The sequence below is a fragment of the Pteropus vampyrus genome, unplaced genomic scaffold (assembly GCF_000151845.1).
Source record: "Pteropus vampyrus isolate Shadow unplaced genomic scaffold, Pvam_2.0 Scaffold817, whole genome shotgun sequence".
NCBI lineage: Eukaryota > Metazoa > Chordata > Mammalia > Chiroptera > Pteropodidae > Pteropus > Pteropus vampyrus.
In genome coordinates this window covers 153,478-171,654 of record NW_011889598.1, presented here as the reverse complement: position 1 = coordinate 171,654, position 18,177 = coordinate 153,478, and the positions used below count along the sequence as shown (strand labels likewise).

The following is an 18,177-nucleotide window of genomic DNA, read 5'->3' as shown; positions in this document are numbered from 1 at the left end:
TTCCCTTCTTCCTTTCTTTCTCTTACTGGGTTTTTTGGGATTTATCGCTTTTTTTGTGTGTGGTTTGATTAATTTTTCTTTATATTTTTTGTATCTACTATAGAATTTTTTTTCTTATAGCCATGAGGCTTACATCAAACTTCTTTTAGTTATAACACCCTATTTCAAACTGATTACAATTTAATTGCAATCAAATACAAATAGTCAATAATATTACTTCTTCCTTTCACATTTGATGTTATTGCTGTTAGAATTTACATATTTTATATTGTTTCCATTATAAAATTTTGTAGTTATAGTTGTTTAAGTGTTTGTCTTATATCTTTGCACTAGATTTATTTTTATTTTTATTTTTTAATTTTAGGCGAAGCAACCCTTGGTTGACCTCACAGATTGCAAGGACCTTGTCAATTTATAATCCCTTATTTTTTTATTTTTTACGCCTACAGCACCTAGTCTTCCTAAGTCATCTCCCATCCAAGTACTAACCAGGCCCAACCTTGCTTAGCTTCCGAGATCAGACAGAATCGGGCTTGTTCAGGGTGGCATGGCCGTAGACATATCTTTGCACTAGATTTAAAAAAATTTATGCACTACCATTACAATGTTACAGGATTCTGAATTTCACTACATATTTACCTTTACAAGTGAGTTTTTTCATATTTATATGCATTGATGTTGTTAATCAATATCCTTTTATTTTGTCTGGAAAAACTTCCTTTAGCATTTCTTATACTGCAGTTTTAGTGATGATGACCTGCCTCCACGTTTTATGCTGGGGTGGGGAAGTTTTTATTTCTCCTTCATTTCTGAAGAAAAGTTTTCTGGGTAAAGCATTTTTAGTTGGAAGTTTCTTTCTTCAAGTAATTTGACTGTATCCTCCCATTCTCTCCCAGCCTGCTTACTATTGCCACTTATGCTCATTGTTTTGCTGATAACCTTATGGTAGTTCTCTTGTATGTGACAGATATTTTCTCTTACTGCTTTTTAAAAATTAAATTTATTGGAGTGATATTGGTTAATAATATGTCTATGTATATTGTATTGCGTGTTCACCACCCAAAGTCAAATTTCCTTCCGTCACCATATATTTGAACACCCTTTACTCTTTTTTATCTCCCCCACTTCCCTCTGATGACCACTAAACTGTTGTCTATGTCCATGAGTCTCTGTCTTGTTTGTTTATTACTTACAGTTTTATATTCCAAATAAGAGTGAAATCATATGGTTCTCAACTTTTTCTGTCTGACTTATTTTGCTTAGCATGATAATCTCAAGATCCATTTATGTTGTCATAAATGGCAATATTTCAAATCTTTTCTTGTGGCTGAGTAATATTCCATTGTATTTTTGTACCACATATTCTTTATCTAATCATCTATTGTAGGATACATAGGTTGTTTCCATGTCTTGGCCACCGTGATTAATGCTGCTATGAACATCAAGGTGCATATATCATTACGGATAAATGTTTTCAAGTTTTTTGAGTAAAAACCCAGAAGAGGGATTGTTAGGTCATATGGTAATTCTATTCTTACTTTTTGAGGAAGCTCTATACTGTTTTCCACGGTGGCTGTACCAATTTGCAGTCCTACCAGTATATATAAGGGTTCCTTTTACCTCACAACCTCTCCAGCAGTTGTCATTACTTGTTCTGTTGATGATAGCCATTCTAACAGGTGCGAGGTGGTATCTCATTGTGGTTTTGATTTGCATTTCCCTAATAGCTAGTGAAATTGAGCATCTTCTGAAATGCATGTCTTCTTAGGAAAAATATCGGTTCAGACCCTCTGTCCATTTTTAAACTGAATTGTTCATTTGTTGTTGTTGTTGAGTTGTATGGGTTCTTTATATATTTTGGATACTAGCCACTTATTGGAAGTGTTGTTTGCAAATATCTTCTCCCATTTAGTTGGTTGACTCTTTGCCTTGTTGATGATTTTTTTTTTTTTTTGCTCTGCAGAAAGTTTTTAGTTTGATATAATCTCATTTATTTTTGCTTTTTACTTCTCCTGCCTTTGGAGTCAAATGAATAAAATCCTCTCTGAGACCAAGGTCCATGAGTTTAGTTCCTATGTTTTTTTTCTATGCATTTTATTGTTTCAGGTCTTATATTCAAGTCTTTGATCCCTTTTGAGTTTATTTTGGTGTGTGGTGATAGATAGCAGTTTAGTTTCATTCTTTTGCATGTGGCTTTCCAGTTTTTTCAGCACTATTTATCGAAGAGGCTTTCCTTTCTCCATTGTATGTTTGTTTTGGCTCCTTCAAAATTATTTGCCTACATGTACAGGGATTTATTTCTGTGCTCCTAATTCTGTTCAATTTGTCTGTGTGCAATTTTTCTGCCAATACCATGCTGTATTGATTATCGTCACTTTGTAGTATAATTCGAAGGCAGGCAGAGTGATAACTCTGGCCGTGTTCTTTTTTCTCAGGATTGCTTTGGCTATTCAGGGTCTTTTGTGTTTCCTCACAAATATGATGGTTTTTTGTTCTATTTCTTTAAAAAATGCCATTGGGATTTTCATGTGGATTGAATTCAATCTGTATATTGCTTTGGGTAATAATGCTATTTTAGTTACGTTGATTTTTTTAATACATGAACATGGAACATCTTTTCATTTCTTTGTGTCTTCTTGAATTTCTTTTAATAATGTCTTATAGTTTTCGATGTGTGGGTCCTTTACACGCTTCATTAAGTTTACTCTTTGGTATTTTATTCTTTCTATTGCAATTGAGAAAGAATTTTTTTTCCTGAAATTTCATTGTTAGTGTATGGGAACACTGTGGATTTTTGTACATTAATTGTATTATAAAACTTTACTACATTATTTATTGTTTCTAATAGTTTTTTGGTGGAGTCTCAAGGTTTTTCATGTAACAACCTATGTCATCTGCAAAAAATGAAAATCTGACTTATTTATTCCTAGTTTGGATGCCTTTCATTTTTTTCTATTGTCTGATTGCTCTAGCTAGGACTTCCAACACTATCTTCAATAAAAGTGATGAGAGTGGACAGTCTTGTCTTGTTCCTGATCTTAGAGGAAAGGTGTTTAGTTTTTTACCATTAATGTGAGATTAGCTGATTTGTCATATTTGGCCTTTATTATATTGTGCTAATCTTCTTCTACACCCATTTTATTAAGTATTTTAATCCTAAATGTATGCTAGATCTTATCAAATGCTTTTCCTGTATTTATTGATGTGGTTATATGATTTTTATTTTTTATTTTGTTTATGTGGTATATCATATCAATTGATTTGCATATGTTGAACCATCCGTTGCCCCTGGAATGAACCCCACTTGATCTTGTATAATTTTTTTGAAAGTATTGTTGTATTCAATTTGCCAGTATTTTGTTTAGGATTTTTACCTCTGTATTCACCAGAGATATTGGTCTATAGTGTTTTTTTGTGTTATCATTACTGGGTTTTGATATCAAGGTATTGTTTTTCTATTGTCTTTTTGTTTTTAGTTTAATTTAATTATGCTCTGACTTTTTTATTCTCTTCTTTCTGCTGACTTTGGGCTTCATTTATTCTTCTTTTTCTAGTTTTTAAAGATGTAATTTTAGGTTATCTTTCTGCAATTTTTCTTGTTTCTTGAGATAGGCCTGTAATGATATGAATTTTCCACTTATTATTGCCTTTGCTCTGACCCAAAAGTTTTGATATGTTGTATATTCATTTTCATTTATTTTTATGAAACTGTTGATCTCTTCTTTTATTTCTTCTATGACCCAGTGTTCTTTAGTAGCATGTTGTTTAATCGCCACATATTTGTGATTTTCCCCACTTTCTTTTGCAGTTAATTTCTGGTTTTAAAGCATTATGGTAGTAGAATGTGCTTGGTATGATTTCAATCATCTTAAATTTGTTGAGGCTAGTTTTGTGTCCCAACATATGTTATAAACCTGAAAATGTTCTATGTGCACTAAAGAAGAGTGTACGAACTGCTGTTTTGGGATGAAAAGCTCTGTAAATATTGGTTATGTTCAATTGGATTAATGTATCATTTATTGATTATCTGTTTTGATTATTTATAGTTGACAGTGGGGTATTTGGCTCCTCTACTATAATTGTATTTTTGTCGGTTTCTCCCTTTAGTTCTGTTAGTAGTTGCTTATATATTTTGGTGTTTCCTGATTGGGAGCATGTATATTGATAAGTATTATGTCTTCTTGGTGTATGATCCCCTTTATCATTGGGAAGTGTCCATCTTGTCCCTTGTTATTTTTTTTTTTTTATCTTGAAGTATATTTTGTCAGATATAAGTATGGGACACCCATTTTTCTCTGGATGCCATTTCTTGGATTATTATTTTCTACCCTTTCACTCTGAGTCACAAGACATGTGTCTCTTGAAGGCAGCATTTGGTTTAGTTTTGTTTTTTGTTCCAATCTGCTACTTAGTGTTTTTTTATTGGTGAGTTCAGTCCATTTACATTTAGTGTGATTATTGAAATATGAGGTTTTTCTACAGCCATTTTATCTTTTCTTTTCTGATTGCTCAGTGTCTCCATTGTTTCTTTGCCCTGTGTTTCTGTCTGTAAATTTTGTTTGGTGGTATTCTATGATTTTTCTCTTTATTCTCTCTTGTTTTATTTTATGTGTCTCAGTTCTGGATTTTTTTATGTGTGTGGTCATCATTAAGCTTATTTAAAAGAAAGTTTAATATATACAGTAGTTTGTTTCTTCTGCATGCATCTTATCTCCATTCCCTTTGATTCCTCCCTTTTTGTTTTTATTGTCTCAAATTATCTCTATTTATGCTTTGTGTTCATTTCTAATTTGCAGTAGCTATTGTCTTTTTTTTCTGTTTTCAAATATTTTTACCTTTTTTAACCACTATGTAGTATTTAAGTTTAACATTTTTTTCTGAATAAAGGTTGCCCTCCCTTTTTTTGTTTCTGTCTGTTTGTTAATCATCATACAATTTTGTATCTTATTATCTTTTTGTTTCAGGAAGAATGACCCTCTTCAGTATTTCCTGTAATGCAGGCCTTGTGGTGGAAAATTTCCCCAGCTTCTGTATGTCTGAGAAGGTCTTTATTAATTCTCCTGCATATCTAAAAAAGAACTTTGCTGGATATATTATTCTTGGCTGGTAACTTCTTTCTTTGAATAGTTTGAATATTTGATTCCACTTCCTCTTAGTTTGCAGAGTTTCTGCTTCAAAATCTGATGATAATCTAATGGGTTTTCCTTTATAGGTTACCATCTTCTTTTCCCTGGCTGCCTTGAGAATTCTTCCTGTGTTATTAATTTTTGAGAGTTTTAATATAATATGCCTCGGAGAAGGCCTTTCTGCATTGAGATAATTAGGTGTTCTGTTTGTTTCTTGTGTTTGAGGACTGGTTCTTTCCACAGGTTTGGGAAATTTTATTAACTGTTTACATATGCTCTCTGTTCCCTTCTCCATCTCTTCTCCTTTGATATGGTATACCCATTATTCTTATATTGCTTTTTCTGATGAAATCAGATAATTCTCATAGAATTCTTTCATTTTTTTTCAATCTCTAATTTCTCTTTCTTTGTTTACATCATTTCCAGATTTCTGCCTTGGATTTCACTAATTCTTTTCTCCATCTGGTCAGCTCTATTTTCTAAGCTTGCTATTTCATTATTCATTTCTTTTATTGAGTTCTTCAGCTCCAGGAGTTCTATTATTATTAATTTTAGAGTTTCAATATTTTTGGTAAAGTATTGCTGTAGTTCACTGATTTTTTTTCTGAGTTTATTAAACTGCCTATCTCAGTTTTCTTCCATCTCATTGTGATTTTTCAGAACTGCAATCTTGAATTCTCTGTTATTTTTAATCTCATATTTCTATATCTTTAAGTTTATTTTCTAGAGATTTTTAATTTATTTTTTCTGAACTGCCTTGTCACCTTGGTTGTTCATGGTATTTGATAGATTATTTCTTAATATAGGCATTTATGGAAATAAACAGCTTTAAAAAAAATCATTATTATTCAGAATGCTCTCTCTGTAGCAGGTTGATCAGAAGAAGTTTTTCTTTTGTTTCCAGTAAGTGGTGCACAAGCCTTCTGCATGGCTCAGGCTTCCTAGGTTTCTGCTGTGAGGTAAAAAAAAATAAAAAATAAAAAAATAAAATCCTTTAATTTTGGGGGAGGCGTGTGTCTCCTCTCTGACCAGGTTACCTTAGTCCCAAGGCTCCAACCCTGTGGAAGAATGTGCTGGGTGATAGGGTTTCAAGTCTCTGAAGTGCCTCTGATATCTCAGTGCTGCCCCAGCAGCCAGATGCAGTGTTTTGTTGCCTGAGGTGTCCCTGGCGACTCTGCCAGGATCAGCCTGGAAGGGTGGGTGTGGGCGAGTTGGGAGAGGCCTCTGGTGTGCCTGTGGCTGTTTTCCTCTCAGTAATGGTGACTGATAGGTTGCAGCTGCTCCGCCTCTGTATCTCCACTCCTGTCACTGGGACTAGCTTCAGTGTGTCTGTCACTCAGAAGCTGTCTCCTCAGTTCTGGAGTTACAGACTCCTTGCTCTGCAGCCTGACACACACTGCTGCACTTTTCCCTGGGCCCGCTGCTACCTCTGTGAGGGTGCGGGAAGATGGCCAGGTTCCATTACTCAACTTTCTGCCTGGCAGTGGTAGTTGCTAAGACATAGCTGTTGCCCCTCTTTATTGGATCTCTGCCCTCATCACTGGGCTTTGCTATGTGGAATATGCTGATCACGCAGGCAAGAATGCTTGGAGCTTCAGAAAGTGCAAACTACTACCTAATTACCCCCCTCTTATGTGTTTTGCAGAGAGCTTTGGGCTGCATTTGTGGCACTGGTCTCTGCTCCTTCCTCCTGCTTTGCTCTCTTGATTCGCCCACCTTCAGAAACTCTGATGTGCAGATCTCTCACACATGTTTGTGTGCTAGACCGGGACTCTTCCATTGGATTATAGCTGTTTAATTTGTTATAATTTTAAGGGGAGAGATCAAGGGGACCCACCATGTTGCCATGCTTCTGACATCACTCTTCTCTCTTGTTGTTTTACACAATTTTATCTTTTTGTCATTTCACATTTTAATTGTATTGTGTCTTAGTGAAGTCTTCTTTGGGTTGGATGTCTTTGGGGATCTTTGAGCTAACTGACGCCCATATTTTACTCCAAGTTGGGAGTCTGCAGTAATTCTTTCTTTAAATAGACTTCTTTTCTTCTCCTTCTGAGACTCCCATAAAGTTCACACCGTGTTCTTTAATGATATCCCATAAGTCCTGCAGTATTTTTTCCACAATTTTTCACTCTGTTTTTCTTTTTGCTCTGAATGGTTAATTTCAAATGACTTGTTTTCAAGTTTGTTAATTCATTTTTCTTCTTGATCAAGTCTGCTGTTGATGACTTAAATTTTCTGGTCAATCATTGTATTTATCAGCTAAATAAAAGTATTTTTCTTTTTGTTTATAGCTCCTTTTTCTTTGTTGAACATTTCATTTTGTTCATATATCAGTTTTATAATTCTACTTAGTTGTCTATTTGGGTTTTTCTGTAGTTAACTAAACTTATTGAAAATAATTACCCTGAATTTTTTGTCAGTTTACAGATCTTCCTTTCTGTAGGGTCAGTTATTAGAGCTTTATAAGTTTCCATTGGTGGTGTCATGTCTCCCATTGTATTCTCAACCCTTGATTTTCATGTTAGTGTCTGCACTTTTGACAAAGTGGTCATCTCTATTATTCTTTACAGGTTCCCTTTGGCACAGAAAGACCTTAAAATTTTTTAAAATTATTATCATTTTTCAATTACGGTTGACATTCAATATTATTTTATATTGTATAACATAGTAGTTAGACATTTATATACTTTACAAAGTGATCTCCCTGACTAGTCTAGTACCCACCTGACACCATACATAGTTATTACAATATTATTGATTATATTCCCTATGATGTACTTCACATCTCAGTGACAATTTTGTAACTGCCAAATTTGTATCTTTTAACCCTTTTACCTTTTTCACCCAGCCCCCAAACCCCCTCCCATCTGGCAATCGCTAATTTGTTCTCTGTATCTATGATTCTGTTTTTGTTTTGTTTGTTTCTTTAATTTTTTTTTTTAAGATTCTACATATAAGTGAAATCATGTGGTGTTTACTTTTGTCTGATTTATTTCACTTAGCATAATATCTTCTTGGTCCACCCATGTTGTTGCAAATGGTAAGATTTTATTTTATTTTTATTTTAATTAATTTATTTTAATTAGTTTCAGTATACAGTACATTGGTTAGACATCTATATAGTTCATAAAATGATCCCTCCAATTGCTTCCTCCCTCTTCTGACCCTCTACCTAGCCAATGTATTAATGCTAACTGTATTCTCTAAGCCATGCTTCCCATCCCTGTGACCACCTATGAGCTACTAATTTGTACTTCTTTAACTTTTCACCCCATTCTCCCAGCCCCCCAAACCCCTCTCCTCTTTGTCTATCACCAAATTGTCCACTATATTTGTGTCTGTTTTTGATTAGTTTGTTCTTTTTATTCCTTAGATTCTGCATATAAGTGAAATCATATGGTGTTTATCTTTCTCTGTCTGACTTAAATACCTTCTAGGTCCATCAAAGCAATATCTTTTCCCACCTTCTTCCTTTTAGTCTGTGTGTCTTTTAATCTGAAATGAGTCTCTTGTAGGCAGCATATGTAAGGGTCTTGTTTTCTTATCCATTCAGCCATTCTATCTTTTGGTTGGAACACTTAATTCTTTTCCATTTGAGGTACTTATTGATAGAAATGTAGTTATTACCATTCTTTATTCCTGTTTTTGATACATGTTTTTCTTCTTGAAGAAGTCTTTCCAACATTTCCTGTAATACTGGCTTTGTGGTGATAAATTCCTTTAGCTTATTTTTGTCTGGAAAGCTCTTTATCTGTCCTTCAACTCTAAAAGATAGCTTTGCTGTATAAAGTATTTTTGGTTGTATATCCTGGGTCTTCATCATGTCAAATACTTTGTGCCAAGCCCTTCTGTTCTGCATAGTTTCTTTTGAGAAATCAGCTGCCGGTCTTATGGGTGTTCCCTTGTAGATAACTATCTGTTTTCTCTTGCTTCTTTTAATATTCTCTCTTTGTATTTAACCTTTGGCATTTTAATTATGATGTGTCTAGGTGTGGGCTTCTTTGGGTTCCTGGTTTTTCGGATTCTCTGAGCTTCCTGGGGTTTTATGTACATTTCCTTCACTAGATTAGGGAAGTTTCCATCATATTTCTTCAAACAGCTGTTCAATATCTTGATTTTCTTCAGGTACATCGATCAGATGGATATTTGGACCTTTAATAGTGTCCCATATGCTCCTTAAATCACTTTTATAGTCTTGGCATCTTTTTTCTTGCCATTCTGAATGAGTGTCCTTCGTTTTGCTGTCCTCTAGATAGGTCATTTGATCCTTTTCTTTATTCACTTTGTTATTCCTTTGTTTATTCCGTTTAATATACTCTTCATCTCAGCTAATGTGTTCTTCATTTCAGACTGGTTCCCTTTTATAATTTCCATTTCCATTTTTATTTTTTTTTATCTCTGTTGAAGTCCTCACTGAATTTATCTACACTTCCCAAAAGTTCATTGAGCATCTTTATAACCAGTGTTTTGAACTCTGCATCTATTAGATTGCTTGACTCCATTATTTCTGAATCTCTGTTCTCTTCTCTCATATGGTTTCTGCTTCTTTGTCTTCCCATTTTGGCTGCCTTTCTGTATCTGTTTCTATGTACTAAGCGAAGTAGCTAAGTCTCTTGGTCTTATTAGTGTGGATTTGTGAAATAGGTGTCCAATGGCACAGTCCTGAGAGGGGTTCGGCTACAGGCCAAATTTATCCCAAGCCTGTGCCCCTCCGGGGTGGGCTGTAAGATTCAGCAAGCAATCTACAGATGCTGTGTTTATAATTGCCTCAAAAGGCCACACCAAAAACTGTGGCCAGCTGATTCCAGTGTGAGTCCAGACGCTGCTCAGCAAGGAGCACCTGACTCACTGAGGGTACACCTGGGTGTGGCTTGGGTGGGGCCACGATTTGGAGGAGGTGGAGTTTCAGGGAATCCTCTGGGACGAGTGACCTCTGTTATCCAGTTTGATAACATCTCAGCTATGGTGAGGCTGTGTCTGTGCGCTGGGAGTAGAGAGGACTCAACAGGGAATAATGGATACAGCCGGCCCTTTTTTGCAGAGTGAGTCTTGCCTTGGTCCTCACTCCGACAATGTCTCTCTGTAAGTCCCTGGTGCCCCCTGCATGCAGCCGAACTGGCACTGGTGCTCAGAGCAAGCAGGTCCGTCACCATGAAAATCTCCTCAGGTGCGGCCCCTTTAAGAGGAGTCTGATGCTGCTGCAGACTCAGCTGCTCAAACCTGGCAGCCCCGCGTCCTCGGCCCGTCCTGCCTTCTGCTGTTGCAGGGTGATTTCTTAGATTTCTCCTTAAATGTATGGCTTGTTCGTCCAGATCCCGGGCGACTTTTCCTTGATGCTTGCTTCTTGTTTCCATTACAACTTTGATTTGGTCACCAGAGGGATGAACAGAGCCTCTATCATACACCTTTTTTTTTTTTTTTTACCTCCTTTGGAAATTTTCTTATCACAGAAAGCAAGTCACAAGGCTCTCATTTTCCCATGTTTACAATGTCTTTTTAGTGACTTCACATTCTATGAGCTATTTTTAGTGTTTAAACATTTATTTCTTAAGGACAAAGCTCTTGCTATCCATTTCTGTACATTCTGGAAGCTATTAGTTGGAGATCAGGGTGCCACTGTGATTAGGTGAGGGCCCACTTCAGCTGGTATACTTCTCACTGTATCCTCACATTGGCAAAGAGCTAAGGAACTCTCTGCAGTCTCTTATAAGGCACTCAGATTTTATTTTTTTAATGGCCGAGTAACATTCCATTTATATATGTACCGCATCTTCTTTATCCAATCATCTATTGATGGGCACTTAAGTTGCTTCCATATCTTGGCTATGTACATAGTGCTGCAGTGAACATAAGGGTGCATATATTTTTTCAAAGTAGTGCTTTGGATTTTTTTGGATGAATACCCAGAAGTGCAATTTCTGGGTCATAAGATAGTTCTATTTTTAATTTTTGAGGATCCTCCAAACTGTTTTCCATAGTGGCTATACCAATTTGCAATCTCACCAACAGTTCACGAGGGCTCCTTGTTCGACAGAGAAAGACCTTTAAAGTCATCCCAACCTGGTGTTCTAGCCATATTAGCTTGTAGAATAATGGAGAGATGGGAAATTTTGCTAATATCTCTGGTTGGACAAGGCCAATGCTTGGACTTTGAAGTCATCCAGGACTTGTCTGAACTGTGGTTGGGCAGATCCACTGGGTCAGCTCTGTGATCTGGCAGTGCCACTGGCTAGGATTCTTGATTATGTGGGGCCTCTGGCTGGACTCCCTTGATGGGTGGGGCCACTGGCTTGACTATTTTCAGCAGGATTGCAGATTGCACTCTGCATTTGAACAGGGTTTCAGGCTGGAATCTATAATTAAGAGGCTCACTGGCTGTGCTTGGTTGGATGGGGTCACTGCCTGAGGTTCCAGGTGGTATAGAGTCTCAGGCTATGCCCCACATTTGGATCAGGGTACAGGCTGGGATATGTGTTTGACTAGGGTTGCTGTCTCTGCTCTGCCCTCACATAGGGTCACAGGCTTAGCTGCATGGGTGGACTGGACCACTGACTAGGGACCATAGTTAGCAGATCTGCTGATTGTGCCTACTGACCACACGGGACTGCAGTGTGGCTCCACAGATGAATGAAGATGCTTGCTGGGCAGGCAGGGTTTACCAACAGGGACATGATGCTATCACCAAGATCTGTGCACTGGTTGGTAAACCTCATCTCATTTTTTGTTTGTTTGTTTGTTTCAGGCTGACCCTAGGTAGTATTGCCTTTCCAATTCCCCAGTGTTCTCCATGATACTCGAAATAAGTGAGCCTCCTGGGAAGTACCCCATGATTCCAGGGAAGCTGAGTATTGCCTGGAGCTGCTGGTAGATGAGGATTACTGGGACAGGGAAATGGGGGAGGTGATGAGGGCACATTGGCAGGTACACACACATATTTATATAATTTATATAATATTTCTCAGTACATAATTGCTTAGCATGTACTTCCATCACTTAGCCTGAAAATTCTTTTTATCTACTATCTTTTATTAGCAAAACTAACAATTAATGCTTTACGGCAGGAACAAAGTGATTTTAGGACCAAAGAATTTCTTCCTTTTTCTGTACACTATTCTGGTTCAAAAAAATTCTGGTTTTTATGATTCTATGATCTCAGAGGGATTTTATACTATTTTGTTTCTACTTTGCCTTAAGGAAAGACAGTCTTAAATTCCACAGCTTCTGAACTCAGATATGTATGTATTGCCTTAATAATGCAGTGTCCCATGAATATTTCATGTACACATATTTTAAATAATAATGTAACATATGTATATAATTTTCAATAGTATGCTATAAGTGAATCAATCACAATTGTACAAATATGACCTATACAAGTTTAACATTTTATTATCTTCATCTCCATTAATGAAGATAGATACAATCGAAACATCTGTTTTTCTTTTTTTTCTTTTTGAAGTGCCAAAGTTAGGGCAGATTCACTGTATGTGTCATGGCATGCCCCTTTGCATGAAAATGTGTGCCAAATGTTTTGCCCTTGATGTGCATTGACCAGGTATGGTTGAGTGTGTGTAAGTCTTCTGTTTTACTTATTTTTCTCATTTATTTTGACTGGATTCTGATGTGATTTTATATTTGCACACAATTATACATATGAAATAATATACACATACATTTCATTTTTTTCTGCATCTTATTGTGGTTTGGCATTTTGCAGTATCACTTTTATAATTTTCTAATATTGGTCAGGTATTTGATAATATCTTGAAATAAAATATTTGCATAAAAAGAGGAAGTCAGTTGCTTTGCTGCATAAGTATATTATTTTAGTATGCAAATATATCGATTTAATAATGTAGAAAATATGAGTAAGTAAAACAAAATTTGGTAATTACAAATAATAAATAACTTCATCTTTAAAATAAGTATTGGAACAATATCATTCAAAAATTACAGTAAAGGCTAAAAATAATAAAATTTATTCATAATTAGTTGACATGGAGAGCTTCCAAACTCTCCAGGAAAAAAGCATTTATCACACTTTGTAAGATTTACAAACTATATTAATTTCATATATTTTGGCAATAATTCTATTTCTGGGAATCTTTAAAATAAATAAATCACAGTATAGGAAAATGCATGCAACTTTGTGTAATATTATCAATTATAGTAATAAACCACGACTAATTTTTTGACAAATAATAAAACAATTGTTAAGTAACACTATTATTACACGTTGATATGTATACAATCTTTGAAAATAAGATAATTTTTCTGTTTTTTTTTTTTAGCTTTTTATATAGTATAAACCAAAAAAATCCCCAAGATTTAATGTATATAGTAAGTAAGTATGCACAGTTTAGAGTAAGGTATAAAGGTGAATAAATAGACACATTTATTTTAAGAAATCATTACAGTATAATTTGATGACTACTGATTTAACAGTTATACCCATTATAAATATAAATATAAACATGTAAGTTGTTGTTAAAATAGAGATGATTAAGTAAAGAATGAGGGGATGAAAGTTCGTTTAGCATCACTAAGCTCTTTCTCCTAGTATACTAAGAAATTAATAGTGATCATATTTGGATGAAAATATAAGCAAATGCTATTTTTAAATTTATATGTTTTTAAAGTTCAAATATGATATACTAAAATTTAAAGTGTTTAAATTAACTTTTCAAACAAAATAATAATGATTAGGTGACTATAAGCAGCATTAAACTATTTCAAAAGTTAATATTTTAGAATTTGGGTTTTAAAAGGGAAATATGTGAAGCCTTTGTTCCAAAGGGTAATATCTACCAAAGAGAACCAAGGTAAACCACTTCTCTAACGCATTCCTGATTACTACAATATGGAAAATAATTCAAAAGGAGATAAGTGAAGAGAAGATGGTGGGAAGTGAAGGAGACACTATGAGATAATGTGTGTGTGAGATTGCTGTCTGGACATTTAGTTAAAGATGTCAGCAGCTCAAACACTGCATGAAGCTAATACCAGTATCCAGGATCATGAATGGACATTGGGTTGATGCTAACTTGCATCTCATCTCCTCTTGGTCAGAAGTGCTCAAGTCCATCTCTTCCTCAGTCTCCTTCTCTGCCACATCACTTCAGACTCCTCGCTATACCTGAGATGCACCATCACTACCAATATCTGAACTATATTCTCTACACACACACCTAAGTTTTGTTTTTCCTAATTCCACCTCCATATCTGTTGGCCATTGTACACTTTTAAAATACATGGTGGCAGATTCTTCTAGGAGGATCAAACCAAAGTTGGTAGAATAGTCACACAAATAAACATCACTCAATTGAGAGAAATCTCTGCAAGGAAAAAGTGAGGGACAGATGATGGCCTCTTGGATTGTAGACAGAAACGAGAGGGCATTGTGATAGTGTTTGAGTTGTTCCCATTAGAAAGAGTAAAATCTGCTTCAAAGAAACAGAAGGAGAGGCATTTCATGTCAAATGAAGTATATTGAGGAAAGTGCTTTCAGTCTTTAAACATGGCTGAACGTTATAAAATCATATTGGAAACAATCACAGCTCACCAATGTTTGCTTCGTCACCTTCATCCTCCAGAATATTAATCCTGCTATGAATTGACATCTACAGCAATGAAGGAAAGCAGCAACAACACATCTGAAGAGGGATTTCTTCTCCTGGGATTTTCAGATCAGCCCCAGCTAGAGAGGGTCCTTTTTGTCATAATTTTGCTCTTCTACATCTTGAACCTTCTGGGTAACACTGCCATCATTTTGGTGTCTTGTCTGGACCCCAAACTCCACACTCCGATGTACTTTTTCCTCAGCAATCTCTCTTGCGTGGACATCTGCTTCACCACCAGTGTTGCGCCACAGTTGCTGGTTACCATGAATAAGAAAGACAAGACCATGAGCTATGGTGGGTGTGTGGCCCAGCTCTATGTGGCAATGGGATTGGGTTCCTCCGAGTGCATTCTTCTGGCAGTCATGGCTTATGACCGCTATGCTGCTGTCTGCCAGCCTCTGTACTACACAACCATTATGCACCCTCACCTCTGTGTATCCCTGGCCAGCATAGCATGGCTCAGTGGTCTCGTCACCTCCTTAATTCAGTGCTCCCTTACTGTGCAGCTTCCCCTTTGTGGTCATCACAAATTAGACCACATTTTCTGTGAGGTTCTAGTGCTCATCAAACTGGCCTGTGTGGACACAACTTTCAATGAGGTAGAGCTCTTTGTGGCAAGTGTGGTCTTTCTAATTGTCCCCATGTCACTCATTTTAGTGTCCTATGGCTTTATAACCCAAGCCGTCCTGAGGATCAAATCGGCAGCAGGACGCTGGAAAGCCTTTGGGACTTGTTCCTCCCACCTGGTTGTGGTCATCATTTTCTATGGGACCATCATATTTATGTACCTTCAGCCAGCTAAAAGTAGCTCCAAAAACCAGGGAAAGTTTGTCTCCCTTTTCTATACGATAGTCACCCCACTCTTAAACCCCATAATCTACACCCTGAGAAACAAAGATGTAAAAGGGGCCTTGAAGACACTGGTAATGGCAAATGCTATTGGTTCAAAAAGGTTGTGAGCTATAGATATAACTTTAGTGGATGATTTTTAGCTCATGGTCTATTTGGTCTAAATACTGTTCTCTTATACAATGCCATATGGAGCAGTGAAAGACAGAGACCTTGTAAAAAGCTAACATACTCAAGCCACAATGCTGTTTCATTCTTCTAAAACATTCTTCTATGAATTCAAAGATTCTGTGCTGTATCTATAGAAAACTCTTTGTACTTTCTCAACCATACCATCAACTTTCATGCACAAATTATTTTACACTGGAGTACTGGTAGTACTGGTAAATCTCTCCTTATTTCTAAAAACTCAACTGAATTGTTTTCTGTAGTCTCTAGCTTTCTTGAAACACCATCCATCTCACCTTCTTGGCAAAATTAATTGTTTCATGGTATATTTTCCCACAAAAGATAAAACATGCCTTATTATCTGCATTTTCACACACACGATATATATATATATATATACACATACACATACATACATACATACATATATACACACACACATACATACATACATACATACATACATACATACATATATATATATTTAAAACATGGAAGTAATCTATGAATAATTTCTTACAATGTCAGTTTAAAGCGGAGAATGAACAAGTCTCAATATATTGATTCATTTATATTATAGAAACACAAATATAATTAAAAACTGTGACACACTGATTATGATTGTGGTCTAAATTATGACTTTATTATTTTTATTAAAGCTTAAAAAATAAGCTTTTGTTAAGCAGATCATTTCATGTATTATTTAGTTTAATCTCCCCTTCCTTTAAAGTGTTTAGAAGTTGAGTGAAAGTAAGACAGAATGTGCATCATTTTCTTTGTCTGTCCCTCTCCAAAGGGAGTAAACTTTATCAATCTGTCAATCTCAAGTATTTTAAGAGAACTGTGCAAGTAGAGAAAACTTGATTTAATCTACAATATTACTGCTACTTCCATCTTTCATAATGACACCCACAGGGGAAAAAAGCATGGAAATAGCAATAAAAACAAAAGTAAAATTCATAGAGGATCTATGTGGGCATTCATGTGATTTAGACTTATGATGACAAAAAATAAAAAATAAACTGAGGCTCAATAAAATTCATCTTTGTACCAGAATGTTGTTTTCATTCTACAAGTGCTGAGGATAAAATTTGGACCTGTCTACTGCTAAAGACTAGACTGAAGGCAAAATGGCTGCACACATAAGGAAAAAAGCATAAGAATTTTCTGAATGAATCAGGGATGCCTGTCCAATTCACACCTCTTAGAGGTCTTTATAATAACTAAAATGATAAATATTTAATTTAACAGAAGGAAGAGGCTTAAAAGCCTGGTCGAATTTGTCTTCTAGAATTTTCTTTTTTAAAATAACTTTATTTTTTAATTACAGTTGACACACAGTGTTCTTTTAGTTTCAGGTGTACAACATGATGATTAGACATTTGTATAACATACAGTGATCATCCCAATAAGTCTAGTACTCATCTGACACTGTACATAGTTATTACAATATTATTTATGATATTCTTTATGCTATACTTTTCATCTTCATGACTGTTTTGGATGAATGGATAAAGAAGAGGTAGTAGATATGTACAATGGAATATTACTCAGCCATAAAGAAGAATGAAATCTTGCCATTTACAGCAACATGAATGGACCTAGAGGATATTGTGCTGAACTGAGTAATTCAGAGAAAGACAAATGCCACATGATTTCGCTTATAAGCAGAATATAAAGAACAAAACAAACAAACAAAACAAGAACGAACTTATACAGAGAACAATTTGATGGTTGCCAGATGGAAGTGGGATTGGGGATGGGTAAGAAAGGGGAAGAGATTAAGAAGCACAAATTGGTAGAATTTTCTTATGTGAATTTTGCCCTCAGTAGTGGAAGGAAAAGTTGGGAACCTAATGGATAATGTTTAGGAATACAAGCTTTTGTTTATAATATCCAGAGAGAGAAAAAGTTCTACAGGAAAACTCACACTTAAAAAGCATTACCTTTTATGTTTAATAATGTTGTAACAAATATGTAAGGGGGAAGTGGGGTACTAGATTTAGTGGGGTGATCACTTTGCGAGTTATGTAGATCTCTGATCAATATGCTATACAGCTAAAACTGGTATATTATTGTATGCCAACTATAATTGGAAAAAAAAACTCATTGAAGTGTGAAATGTAAATCCAAGCAACTAATTGTCTATTATATTTCAATAAAGGTGGAGGGAAATAAAAGTATTACTTCTTAATACCCAGAAATACATGACACAGGGAAAAAACATACATATGTCAGAATCTAAATCAATTTAAATAAAATATGGTCTCTATAACACAAAATATTACATTTAATAAAACAAAGAGCTAAAAATGGAAAGAAAACCAGGTGTGAAGTAATGGAGGCACACAATATATGGAAGGAAATAGTAATAAAAACAATACAAAGACAAAATTTAAAAATCTTTAAAT

At 35.4% G+C, this 18,177-nt stretch overlaps 1 protein-coding gene and 1 pseudogene across 1 annotated transcript; one reads left to right on the top strand and one right to left on the bottom strand.

Annotated features, from left to right (window-relative positions):
- Nucleotides 1-440: 440 nt before the first annotated feature.
- LOC111734139 lies at nt 441-559 on the bottom strand (annotated as a pseudogene).
- Nucleotides 560-14,757: 14,198 nt separating this feature from the next.
- On the top strand, nt 14,758-15,708 carry LOC105309681 (olfactory receptor 2G6). Its single transcript, XM_011385869.1, has one exon. It carries the CDS (start codon nt 14,758-14,760, stop codon nt 15,706-15,708), a length of 951 nt encoding a protein of 316 aa, XP_011384171.1.
- The last annotated feature ends 2,469 nt before the right edge of the window (nt 15,709-18,177 follow it).

Coding starts and splice junctions, on each gene's coding strand:
- LOC105309681 (XM_011385869.1), top strand. CDS start 14,758: ATGAAGGAAAGCAGCAACAACACATCTGAAGAGGGATTTCTTCTCCTG.